Source organism: Oncorhynchus mykiss, chromosome 27, assembly GCF_057628025.1.
Source record: "Oncorhynchus mykiss isolate SJ-2025 chromosome 27, ASM5762802v1, whole genome shotgun sequence".
In the NCBI taxonomy this organism is placed as follows: Eukaryota; Metazoa; Chordata; class Actinopteri; order Salmoniformes; family Salmonidae; genus Oncorhynchus; species Oncorhynchus mykiss.
In genome coordinates, this window is record NC_143048.1 from 5,177,128 (window position 1) to 5,191,345 (window position 14,218).

General features: G+C 44.4%; 1 protein-coding gene across 6 annotated transcripts in view; it reads right to left on the reverse strand.

The window, feature by feature from the left end:
• The window catches only part of sik2b (salt-inducible kinase 2b), a 65,665-nt gene that overhangs the window by 12,505 nt on the left and 38,942 nt on the right, over positions 1 to 14,218 (reverse strand). For 3 of the 6 annotated variants that reach the window (XM_090224237.1, XM_036964956.2, XM_090224236.1), the window contains exons 5-8: positions 7,428 to 7,552; positions 6,511 to 6,634; positions 1,669 to 1,883; positions 169 to 321 (exon numbers count right to left, since the gene is read on the reverse strand). In XM_090224237.1, the coding sequence (XP_090080363.1) occupies positions 169 to 321; positions 1,669 to 1,883; positions 6,511 to 6,634; positions 7,428 to 7,552 (617 nt within the window). The other 3 variants (XM_090224240.1, XM_090224239.1, XM_090224241.1) reach the window with 3 other exon arrangements.

Sequence of the window (14,218 nt, forward strand, 5' to 3'; positions counted from 1 at the left end):
GAAAAGACACTTCATTAATGAATGAATGAATACATCTTCTTTGAAAAGCCAGGTGTGTGAATGGAAATGTCTTTGATCATTAGGACCACAGACAACCATACTAATGCACCACACAGACAGATCTGCTTTGTGGCGCTGAAAACCGGCGACGAAGATAGCGGGGGTTACCTTGACGACAGTCTGCTCGGCGATGGTGCTGGGCCGGCGCTGGTGTACGTCAAGCCGCTGCTCCACAGGAAAGCTGCAGCGGTGGGACTTGAGACGCTCCACCAGTAGGTAGTAGATAGCAGCAAAGTGGTTGTAACTCTTGTTCTGGAGCGACTGGACACAGGGAGGGACAAACCATGTTAAAGCTGCAATATGTAACTGTTTTGGGAGACCCGACCGACCAAATTTACCTAGAAATCTGAGTTATAGATCTGTCACTCATTGAAGCGGTAGATTTGTTCTATGCATCCCGTACTTAAGTTTAGTTTTACATCTTTTACTTTTTTTGGTAAAAAATATATTTCACAGCGGTTTAGATCAGTGGTTCCCAACCAGAAGTACTTGGCCTATCCACAGGGGGTACTTGAGAAGACTCAGGAGATCATAGGCCTGCTGGTAAAATGCACAAGCGGGGAGTACTTCAGGGGTACACTGGACAGAGCCAAATTCAGTTGGTGGTACCACTGGTTTAGATGGTACATTGGAGTCTCTACACGACACTTGCTTGCTTGTTTTTGTCACAAACTGAAACAAGGCGAACTATTAGAATTTTTGCATAGTGCCTCTTTAAAGGGATAGTTCAGTATTTTATAACTTGATGTTAGATTGTTCCTCACCCTGAATGTAATATATGGTCTGGTTTTCTTGAAACAGCCACTACACGTAGGGCAGCAGGTAGCCTAGCCGTTGGGCCAGTAAGCGAAAGGTCGCTAGTTCGAATCCCACTATCCTGGCATTGCAAGAGCCATGTTTTACCAGCTGAGCTAGATGACCACAGCTGTGCCAACATCAATACTCATAATAGGGTGTGATTAAGAGATACAGCCAATATCCACTCTGGCACACTACTTTGAATCCATGCACAACACCAGTATTTCTACTTGCACATCATCATCTGCTCATCTATCACTCCAGTGTTAATTTGCTAAATTGTAATTACTTCACTACTATGGCCTATTTATTGCCTTACCTCCTCACGCCATTTGCACATACTGTATATAGACTTTCCTTTTCTCTATTGTGTTATTGACTGTACACTTGTTTCTTCCATGTGTAACTGTGTTGTTGTTAGTGTCGCACTGCTTTGCATTATCTTGGCCAGGTCGCACTTGTAAACGAGAACTTGTTCTCAACTAGCTTACCAGGTTAAATCAAATCTAAAATAAATAAAATAACACATTGCTTCATTCTCTTTAGTTTGCTAGTGTAGGGGCCGGTTCCAGACATAAGCGACTAAAAAAGGAACTTAGCCTGGGTCTCAAAACAGTGTTGTTTTGCCGCGAGGTGGGTGCCGTGCAACCAAATCTTGCTTAGGGCAACCAAATCTTGCTTAGGGCCACCAAAAGGCTAAAGCCGGCTCTGCTAGCGTAGATATTGCCTGCGTTCTAAAATGGCACCCCTATTCCCTTTACAGTGCACTGCTTTTGACCAGAGGCGTCATCTCTCTCGGTCATCTTTCACCTCGATTGTCTTGTGTTGGTCGATGCCCAGGCTGTGCATGAGCCGCAGAACCTGCTCGCTGTACTCGCCCACGCCCAGGTCGCTCTCCTGCTGGTACAGCATGGGCCTCTGCACCGGCACGTCCAGTGCCATCCACTTGTGCTCCTTGATCTGGGCTACCGACAGACGCTTGGACGGGTCCAGCACCAGCATCCTCCGGATCAGGTGCTCGCAGTCTGGGAGAGGGAGGACGAGAGGGAGAAGGGGAGAGAAAATATAATAAAAGACGGAGACAGAGAGAAAGGGGAAGAAAATGTATGTACAATCCCTGGTACTCAGAACCATTACAGAGAGCCCTCACTTGAGACATTGTCTGATGACAGAGAGGAGAGTGTTCTCTTGTCACGTCTGACTTTACACATTTTCCCCTGACACATCAGACCATACACAACAACACGCAGCCCGGGACAGTGATACTGAGTGTACCATGTACCGAGAGTACAGAGGGAAGAAAACCCCCATTTGAGTGAAGAGAGAGCTCCAGCTGAAACGCTACGTTGGGGGAAACAAAGCGGTTCTATTGAAGCAGGGCAGGCCACAGGGAAGGAGTGAAGGAGCGCCTCCACTACTCACGCTAAGAAAAACAAATGATCTCAGGCAGGAATGCACAGTGGGCTCGTCCCTTCTTCTTTCTCTAGCCCCCCCGTTGTCCTCTTTCTATCCCCCTCTCATTCGTACTCTCTGATTTCTTAACTCCATCCCTCTCCATCTCTCCTTCTCCCTCGTCTCTCATAGAGGAGGATGGAGAGGACTCTTAACCTTCAGTTAGCGGCTAAATGAGCTTGACGTCACTAACCGCAGGGTCTTAATAGGATTACCGCCCACTGGGCTGAGGCTGTGCGTGTGTTTGCATCTGTGTGTTTCTGTGCGCGTGCGCGCCAGTCTGCGTCTCTCCTCTTCTCACCTCTTCAGCCCGAGCAACCTACTCATCCTCATCCTTCGATCTACGGTCTTATTCATGATGACTGCTCTGCTGCCAAATCAGCACTTCTCTGGGAGAGAAAGCCAGCAAGAGAGAGGTATGAGAGAGAGGGATGAGCGAGAGAAAGAGAAACTATGTAATCCACATTGACCCTCTTCTTTTCTCTTTTGTACATTATGACACTACCATGGAAATATTCAGGGCTGGGACAGTTAGCACTTCCTTTCTCCCCCCCCCCCCACCCCTGCTTTCTTTATCTCTGATTTATGTTACACCCAATAGCCCAGGGCAACTTCAATACTGACTTCAAAGAATGTACAGTACTGGAGGTAAAACAAAGCAGTGTACTAACAGTACAGTGCTGCCCGATTTGTTATAGAGAGCCTCTGTACCGTACTGTGTGTGCGTGCGTGCGTGTAGCAGAGAGTGAGAACACGTAGGGAGGAAATGGAGGAGGAAACGGCACTCTGTTCTTCTCGTCTGAAGCAAAAGGAGGGAACAGGACCGGAGCGGGCCGGGGATCTGCAGGCAGGCAGGCGAGGGGGCTAAAGTAACACTCCTACATTCTCAACAAGGACTAAATAGTTCCCTGAACAAAGCCTGTTGACCCCCACAACAATAATATTAAGGGGTTAGAACTCCGGGCTTAAAAACAAAGGTGTCATTGTACGTGAATGATTCATGTTCTTTTAAATCCATAATTTGGATCCCTCCACAGCATAATAGAGGATCTAGATACTTTTTCTAACCTCTCTGGATTAAAATCAAATTATGATTGGTGAACTTTATTACATACACAAAAAAAGGGGGGAAATCACCCTGATTAACTGTAGTCATATCCCAGTTTACCTACAAACAATAGTACGCAAGTATAAACACCTTTGGACCACACAGCCATCATACCGTTCTGTCTCCTAGAGATTAACGTTTTTTTGGTGCGAAAAGTGCAAATCAGTCCCGGAACAACAGCAAAGGCCCCGGTGAAGATGCTGGAGAAAGCAGGTACAAAAGTATCTATATCCACAGTAAAACAAGTCCTATATCGACATAACCTGAATGGCCGCTCAGCAAGGAAGAAGCCACTGCTCCAAAACCGCCATAAAAAATCCAGACTACGGTTTACTACAAATATATAATTTTCATTAAATCACAAGTGCAATATAGCAAAAACACAGCGTAGCTTGTTGTTAATCCACCTGGCGTGTCTCATTTCAATACAGTTCTCGGCGAAAGCATAACAAGCGTTTATGTAAGAACATCTCTCTCAGTAGACAAAATATTACAAACACTAGCAGCCAAGTAGATTGGTCACGAAAGTCAGAAAAGCAATACATTAAATTGCTTACCTTTGATGATCTTCGGATGTTTGCACTCACGAGACTCCCAGTTACACAATAAATGTTCATTTTGTTCCATAAAGATTATTTTTATATCCAAAATACCTCTATTTGTTTGGCGCGTTATGTTCAGAAATCCACAGGCTCGAGCGGTCACGACATCGCAGGCGAAAATTCCAAACAGTATCCGTAATGTCCACAGAAACATGTCAAACGTTTTTTATAATCAATCCTTAGGTTGTTTTTAAAATATATAATCCATAATATATCAACCGGGACTGTCGCTTTTTCAATACGAGAGAGAGAGAGACAATGGCTGCCCCACTCTGTTGCGCAAGCAAAACTCTGCGAACACCCAGCTATCCACTGACGCGATGTTATCTTTCTCGCTCATTTTTCAAAATAAAAGCCTGAAACTATCTATGTCTAAAGACTATTGACACCTTGAGGAAGCCATAGGAAAAGGAATCTGGTTGATATCCCTTTAAAATGGAGGCAAGGCATCCAATGGAACAGAGAGCTTTCAGGAAAAACAGCACTTTCTGGTTTAATTTTCCTCAGGTTTTCACCTGCAATATCAGTTCTGTTATACTCAAAGACAATATTTTGACAGTTTTGGAAACTTTAGAGTGTTTTCTATCCTAATGTGACAAGTATATGCATATTCTAGTTTCTGGGCCTGAGAAATAGGCAGTTTCAAATGGGTACGTTTTTAGCCAAAAAGGAAAATCCTGCCCCCTACACTCAAGAAGTTAAAGGCACAGTCAACTTTGTGTACGTAAACTACTGACCCCACGGAATTGTGATACAGTGAATTATAAGTGAAATAATCTGTCTGTAAACAATTGTTGGGAAAATGATTTGTGTCATGCACAAAGTAGATGTCCTAACCAACGTGTCAAAACTATAGTTTGTTAAAAGATACACTTCTTGTTAATCCAGCCGCTGTATCAGATTTCAAAAAGGCTTTATGGCGAAAACAAACCATGCTATTATCTGAGGATAGCACCCTATCAAACAAAGACAGACAATCATAATTCAACCCGCCAGGAACGACACGAAACTCAGAAATAAAGATATAATTCATGCCTTACCTTTGACGAGCTTCTTCTGTTGGCACTCCAATATGTCCCATAAACATCACAAACGGTCCTTTTTTTCCATTAATTGCGTCGTTATATATCCAAAATGCCCATTTATTTGGCGCGTTTGATCCAGAAAAACACCGGTTCCAACTCACGCCACATGACTACAAAATATCTCATAAATTACCTGTAATCTTTGTACAAACATTTCAAACAACTTTCCTAATACAACTTTAGGTATTTAACGTAAATAATCAATAAAATTTAAGACGGGATAACTGTGTTCAATACCGGAGGAAAACAAAGTGTAGCGTGCCTCTATCAAACAGTACACTTCACTCGACCCGCGTTCTGGACAGCCTTACTTCTTCATTACTCAAAAGAAAAACATCAACCAATTTCTAAAGACTGCTGACATCAAGTGGAAGCGAAAGGAACTGCAAGCAACTGCCTTAGAATTCTAGATTCCCAATGAAAACCATTGAAAAGAGAGTGACCTCAAAACTTTTTTTTCCTGGATGGTTTGTCCTCGGGGTTTCGCCTGCCAAATAAGTTCTGTTATACGCACAAACATCATCTAAAACAACAGTTTTAGAAACTTCCGAGTGTTTTCTATCCAAATCGACCAATATATGCATAATCTAGCTTCTGGGCCTGAGTAGCAGGCAGTTTATTTTGTGTACGCTTTTCATCCGGACGTGAAAATACTGCCCCCTAGCATGAGAGGTTAACAAGACATTTGTGGAGTGGTTGAAAAACAAGCTTTAATGACTCCAACCTAAGTGTATGTAAACTTCCGACTTCAACTGTATATATTTACAAAAATAATATATGGGGGATTGGAAATGATGCAGCCAATTACATTGATGGAAGCTACAATCTATCTGCAAAAGTAAAGCTGATCTACCGCCTAAAAAAAATATATAATACAAAAAATATATATATATCGTATCATGATGTCGCTGGCAATTCCCTGCCCTAGTAGTAGATGGGTTCCATTTTGGACAGGTGTTTCGAACAGGTATTTATGCAATGCAGTTGAGCCTCATGTCAAAAGTGTTCAATGTATTCCTTACATGCTAGACCCCTGTGCAGTGGTGAGACACAACAGAGTGGATTCTGAAGAGCCCCAAGCAGCCAGTTAAAGGGGTATCCGGGATTGGTACATACATTTTTGGGGACTATTAAATTAACTATGTCGCCATTGATTCGAGGAGATTAAAATTCTACAGCCCCATCCCTCAGCAGTTTACCAAAACAAGCGGTGGAGTGACCATTTTGTTGTTTTTCATATCCCGTATTGCCCCTTTAATGTCCTCTACTGGTATTCACCAGCGAACAAAAACCTTTCCAACCTCAACACAGACTGCTGTTTGGCTTCGGATGGTGTTTTTCCATAGGAGCATTGGTGTTACTTCAGGCTTTTTTGGGGTGTAAGCACTATGTTATTGAGTCTCACCTTCTGTCATGAAGTAGGGGATGCGGAAGCGACCCTCCAAGACGCGCTGTCGGAGCACGGGCAGGGTGGGGCCATCGAAGGGCAGGGCGCCACACACCAGCACGTACAGCACCACCCCCATACTCTACATTGAGACAGCCAACCACGCAGGCATGCACGCAGACAGACAGACACACACTAGGTCAGGGACTGCAGTGGAAAAAATCTTTACACTCACATAACTAGATCAATCATGTACAAAGGCACCTAGATGTATGCGAGGGCGAGTTCAATATGCCGTAAAACAGGGAGGGCTATAAAAAGAGGTTGGGAAATCTTATGCTCGCACATGATGTTTTCAGGGCACCTTTGAAAAAGAGGGTAGGTAGGGCTATTTGGTTTATGGCAAGATGTAATTATCATAAACTTATCACTGCAAGGTTTAGAGGGAAAGCAAACAATTGATCAGCAGACTAGGGTTGTTGATTCACAATCAGATCCCCTAACGCAATCATGTCCAGTATCTTAAAAAAAAATCTCACCTCTCAGTTGAGCACCTTGGCTGCATCCCAAATGGCAACTTAATCCCTATACAGTGCACTGCTTTTGATAGGGCTCTGGTCAAAGGATAGGGCTCTACTCCCCACTATGTGTTTGTTTAATCTGATCGGAAGCACATTGGTTGGCCTCACTATTGCTTCTAATGCCCATGATTAGAGTAGGTCCAGTTTCAAAGACAATGTACAGTCAGTTCGGGGACACTCGGTGTGTAATACCGAGGTACTAGTAGCAGTATTTGTGACTCATCGCAGAGCAGGCGTGTCCCCAAAATGGACAGCCCATTCCTTATATAGTGCACTACTTGGGAACAAGGCCAATAGGGCACTATTGAGGGAATAGGGAGGCCATTTAGGATGCAAACAAGAGCATTGTCTTACCCAGATGTCCAGCTGGGGGCCCTCGTACTGTTGTCCCTCGAACACCTCCGGAGCGGCGTAGGGTGGGCTGCCACACCACGTGGCCAGGGGCTCTCCGGGCTGGAAGAAGTTCCCAAAGCCAAAATCTAACAAAGGGGAGAATGACACGGTTAACTTCATTATTACACACCTTCACCTTGAGTTCTTCTGACCATAGATAGTATGGAGGGTTCTGCCTGGGCACATTTGGCTGGCTGAGTAAGTGAGCAACGGGTGGTAAGAGGTGAGGGAAGGATGGAAGGGAATGGCTCGGAACAGAGGGAGATGCAGACAGAACAGTGACTACTCAGGGAGAAAGAGAGCGAGGTAGAGGGAGAAACAGCAGACGGGTCAGAGGATCAGAAGGTAGCTGATTCACTGACTACCTATAGCACAGGGGTAGCTTTAAAGCTAGCTCCAGATTAGAACAAACAAATGTGTGTGTGCATACGGTCAAAATATAGTGTGCACTACTCTGGTCAAAAGTAGTACACACTATTTAGAGAATAGGGTGTTATTTAGGACGCACTGTAGAACAACCTGACCTTTTTTTTATATTGCCAATGCGATATGTAATGCGCAATATGTAATGCACATATTTGTGTGTTGAGGCCATTGATGGGCTAGCTGGGCCTTCATGAGGTCATCTCCCAGGAGACTGACTTGAGCTCATAGAATGACTGTTCTGATTGTTCCAAGGAAGGAAGAGAGAGCGAGAGACAAACTTACAACTTGATCTTAATCATAACAAAAAAAAAAAAGTCTGCCTTCCATTAAAATTCAACTTCCAACAACGTGTTGCCAAATCTTTTACCAGTATGAAGCTTCTCACTTTTACTTTTGCAAATTGCCCACACCCCCCTTTCATTCTCTGTCTCACTCCCTCGCGTGTCTGTTCCTTATGTTTAAGATTCTATTTGAATACATTTCAGTGTCGTTGCCCTCGAGTATGAGAATGGAGAGACCGTTATCTGTGGAGCCCGATGGTGTTAAAGGACCCTGTTGTAACAACTAACATTTATCAGATGAATAACTATTTTTAGTAGTTGTTTTTAAATCACCATCATCACAGCTATATAAAGCCAAGGGAAGAAGATGCGTTGCGACAAATACAAATATTAATATTCTGGCTTACGTAATGGGGGCAGGTAGTGTTGGACCTTGTGGCACAAAGCAGTGTTCAACAGCTTTTCAAATTGATTTAGTCTCTTCATTGCTCCGGCCAAATGATGCGCTCACCCCTCCCTGAGTGATTGTCGACCCCGTGAGACCCAATGTCCAAGATTAACCCTAAACGCCAATCTATTCAATTTCTAGGGCACTACTTTTGACCAGAACACTGAACCATGCATGAGAGCACCAGCTGTTCCCGGACGAGTGTGTGACATTGTTCTCCGTAGCCGATGTGAGCTAAACCATTAAACAGGTTAACATTCACAATTTTGCAGGGTCAGAAGAATTACCAGGACACATACTCAGAGCATGCGCTGACCAGCTGGCAAGTGTCTTCACTGACCTTTTCAACCTCTCCCTGACCCAGTCTAACACCTACATATTTCAAGCAAACCACCATAGTCCCTGTGCCCAAGAACGTCAAGGTAAGTGCTACGTCAAGGTAGCACTCACATCTGTAGCCATTAAATACTTTGAAAGGTTGGTCACAAGTTACATCAAAACCATCATCCCAGACACCCTGGAGCCCACTCCAATTTGCATACCGTCCCACAGACGACACTCTCTATTGCACTCCACACTGCCCTCTCCCACCTGGACAAGAGGAACACCTACATAAGAACGCTGTTCAATGACTACAAATCAAAATCTAATTTTATTGGTCACATACACATGGTTAGCAGATGTCAATGCGAGTGTAGCGAAATGCTTGTGCTTCTAGTTCCAACAGTTCAGTACTGTCTAACAAGTAATCTAATAATCCCCAACAACTACCTAATACAAACAAATCTAAAGGGATAGAATAAGAATATGCACACAAATATATGGGTGAGTGGCATAGGCAAGATGCAATAGATGGTATAAAATACAGTATATACATATGAGATGAGTAATGTAAGATATGTAAACATTATTAACGTGGCAATGTTTAAAGTGACTAGTGAGTTTATGTAGGCAGCAGCCTCTCTGAGTTAGTGATAGCTGTTAATCAGTCTGATGGCTTTGAGATAGCTGTTTTTCAGTCTCTCGGTCCCAGCTTTGATGCACCTGTACTGACCTCGCCTTCTGGATGGTAGCGGGGTGAACAGACAGTGGCTCGGGTGGTTGTTGTTCTTGATTCTCTTTTTGGCCTTCCTGTGACATCGGGTGCTGTAGGTGTCCTGGCAGGTAGTTTGCTCCCGGTAATGCGTTGTGCAGACTGCACCACCCTCTGGAGAGCCTTGTGGTTGAGGCCAGTGCAGTTGCCGTACCAGGAGGTGATACAGCCCGACAGGATGCTCTCGATTGTACATCTGTAAAAGTTTGTCAGGGATTTAAGTGTCAAGCCAAATTTCTTCAGCCTCCTGAGATTGAAGAGGCGCTGTTGCGCCTTCTTCGCCACACTGTCTGTGTGGGTGGACCATTTCAGTTTGTCTGTGATGTGTACACAGAGGAACTTAGAACGTTCTACCTTCTCCACTGCTGTCCCTTCGATGTGGATTGGGGGTGCTCCCTCTGCTGTTTCCTGAAGTCTACGATAATCTCCTTTGTTTTGTTGAGTGAGAGGTCGTTTTCCTGATACCACACTCCGAGTGCCCTCACAACGCACCCTTGTGGGGCCCCAGTGTTGAGGGTCAGCGAAGTGGAGATGTTGTTTCTTACCTTCACCACCAGGGGGCGGCCCGTCAGAAAGTCCAGGACTCAATTGCACAGGGCAGGGTTGAGACGCAGGGCCTCCAGCTTGATAATGAGCTTGGAGGGCACTATGGTGTTGAATGCTGAGCTGTAGTCAATGAACAGCATTCTTAAATAGGTATTCCTCTTGGGATAGGGCAGTGTGATGGTGATTGCATCGTATGTGGACCTGTTGGTGTGGTATGCAAACTGAAGTGGGTTTAGGGTGGCAGGTAAGGTGGAGGTGATATGATCCTTGACTAATCTCTCAAAGCACTTCATGATGACAGAAGTGAGTGCTACAGGGCGGTAGTCATTTAGTTCAGTTATCTTTTCCTTCTTGGGTACAGGAACAATGGTGGCCATCTTGAAGCATGTGGGGACAGCAGACTAGGATAGGGAGCGATTGAATATGTCCGTAAACACACCAGCCAGCGTGTCTGTGCATGCTGAGGACGCAGCTAGGGATGCCGTCTGGGCAAGCAGCCTTGCGAGGGTTAACACGCTTAAATGTCTTACTCACGTCAGCCACGGAGAAGGACCTCTCCTTGACTGTTTGCGGGCCGCGTCGGTGGCACTGTAATTCCTCAAAGCGGGCAAAGAAGGTTAGTTTGTCTGGAAGCAGTACGTCGGTGTCCGTGACGATTGAATATGGCTGGTTTTCTTTTGTAGTCTGTGATTTCCTGTAGACCCTACCACATACTTCTCGTGTCTAATTGCGACTCCACTTTGTCCCTATACCGACATTTTGCGTGGTTGATTGCCTTACGGATGGAATAACTACACTGTTTTATATTTGGCCATATTCCCAGTCCTCTTTCCATGGTTAAATACGGTGGTTCGCACTTTCAGTTGTTTCGCGCGAATGCCGCCACCCAAAGGTTTTTGGTTATGGTAGGTTTTAATGGTCACAACATCTCCAATGCACTTCCTTATAAACCCACTCACAGAGCCAGCGTATGTATAGATCAATGTTATTCTCTGAGGCTGCCCGGAAGATTTCCCAGTCCGTGTGATCAAAACAATTTTGAAGCGTGGATTCTGATTGGTCAGACCAGCGTCGAATGGTTCTAGTCACGGGTACATCCTGTTTGAGGACGGTAGGAGCAAGATTGAGTCGTGGTCAGATTTGCCGAAGGGAGGGCTCCCTACAGCTCAGCATTCAACACGATAGTGTCCTACAAGCTCATCACTAAGCTCAGGATGCTGGAATTGAACACCTCCCACTGCAACTGGATCCTGGAATTCTTGACAGACCGCCCCCAAGTGGTGAGGGTAGACAACAACACATCCGCCATGTTGACCCTCAACACGGGCCACTCGGGTGCGTGCTTAGTCTCCTCCTGTACTCATGAGATTTTAGTCACTTAGCAGACAGTGTTATCCAGAGCAAAGTTTTTTTTTAACATCCATTGCAAATGACAATATATTAAAACTATAATTCCTCACAGAAAGCTATTTTAAAAAATACATTATTATTGAAATGGAACAGTTCCATGAAAATACACATATAAAATAAGAACTGGCACACAAAACAGTAGAATAAATTGTAATCTTCCCCAACCTTGAAACTCATGCACCGCCTATGAAGTCTTTATAAAATAATTACCTTCAAGTCCATGGTCATATTTTGCCTATAGGCGACTTTGAAGCAAGGTAAGACATGCCTCATAACATGGAATAAAAAATGTTCAGCTTTCAAACAATTACATATCATTTCAAAGTGCATATACTGCCTCCAGCTCACATTGTAAAGTGGTGGGTGACATGCTGATATGATAGCCTGTTGCCTGCACTTTAATGGGAGGTGTGCTTCAATGAACAGTTGAGAAATAAAACATAGAATTTGAATTGTGCACCAAAACTGTTAACAACATGCCTTTAGAATGGTTGCACAATGAATTGGCTTATAAAAGCACGTGTTTTACTCCAGCAGCAATCAACTGGGAGCTGCAGCAGAAATCCCACTCAAAATTGGCTCTGTATGCTGTGCGCGTCTGATAGTTGTGCTGGATAAATAAGATAGGCCTACATTATGACTAACGAAAATACACAGGCCAATTTAATTCCTCTAAATTATGCAAATTACCCTATAGACCGAAAAGCATGACGGTCCTATGTATTTATATACAACTGGTATTTCCATAAATGAATAAACAGCATTTTTCTCCCAGTCATTTTGGCCGGCAACAGATTTATTTAAATGGCCTTTTCATAAAGGCAAAAGCGGGCAATTGCCAGCTAAAGGAAACACTGTGTGATGTATACCAGACTGCACAGCACACACTTAACAGCAGCAGGGCAGCATTGCCATTGACTAGCCTATCTAAAAACACAAGGTTTCTTAACCGTCATCTAAAATGTACACGAATCCATCCTATGCACGTCTGGATTATAGTCTAGTAATACTGTGAATCTGGGTTTACTGAATGATAGTAATCTGAAATATGTTCCCCCCCCCCCTTTTTTTATACCTCACATGTCAAATTGGCTCTAGCAATGCAATTGCATCAAGGTTAAAATGTGAAAATGAGAGGCGAAGGCATGGTATACGTACGTCTAGATTTAGCCTACATTTGAACTAGAGACAAAAGATGCGGTCAATCCTACACCTCAAGCCTATAAGTAAGTTGTAGATTAAGTTGTAGATTTTGGGGCAGCAGGTACCCTAGTGGTTAGAGCGTTGGACCAGTAACCGAAAGGTTGCTAGATCAAATCCCCGAGCTGACAAGGTAAAAATCTGTCGTTCTGCCCGAGGCCGTCATTGTAAGTAAAAATTTGTTCTTAACCGGCTTGCTTAGTTAAATAAAAAATGAAATAATAGACTAGGCGAGATAATGATATGACGGTGAGAGTCACAGCAAGGCATGTTAAGGCAGACTAAGGAAGGAGTGAGGGTTTATCAGAGGAGCTGACCCACTTTGCGGGCTGCATACTGAGCAGCGCGGCTGGCTGACGTCAATGTTCCCAACAGGCCAGGGGCTCGCTATGTGTGGACGGTGGGCTGTGCAACGCCGCGCCCAGCCCCGATCACACTGTGTCCCAAATGGATCCCTTTTCCCTATTAAGTGCACAACTTTTGAGCAGGGCTCTGGTCAAAAGTAGTGCACTAAATTAAGAATAAAGTGTAATATGGGATGTAGACACTATCTAGACTACTTCCTGTTCCAAATATTAGCCTAAAGCGTCTACTCACACAGGGGGGGAGTCAACGCTAGCTAGTAGCCAACAGTGGTTGTGTGTTTATAATGAGGGATAATGCGATGTGTCCTTGCGCAAGTTGATACAAGTGCATAGAGAGCTCAGCTTACTATGGAGATTTATACAGCTGGGGAAATATTTGTGTGGTTGAGTATTATCCTGTCTGAGGTACAAAAGCATACATTTTGGCCATATCAAATGACTTTCACCACTGGGGAGGATGAATGAGGGGGTGGCTGAATGATGATATAACACCTGCACCATGAACATGTTATTCTGTGTAGCGGGTGGCCTTTCAGCTTGGTCCATGAACAATAAAACAAGACATACTATGGGTGAAGGGGGGGGTGGCGAGCAGTGTACCCCTGTGATCAAATGTTGTTTGCTGCAGCAGCAGAACCAATCCACTTAAGAGGCTTCCTGATAAGTGCATGATCTGGCTTCTTCTTAGAACGTGCTGAGCTCGCTTACACACACACACACACACACACACACACACACACACACACACACACACACACACACACACACACACTCTTTGAAGTGGAAACAAAGGCAACACCCCCCGCTGCCTGGCACTTGGGTGACCTTTCCTTGACTGACCATCAACCACCACAGCACCACAGAGCTTCTGAGCGATTGACCACCAGGGCAGTTCTGGGTATACAAAAGGAGACCTTTAGAAAGGGGGACTAATGTGGCAGTAAATCCTCTTATTTGAGGATGAAACATGAACCACACAATGT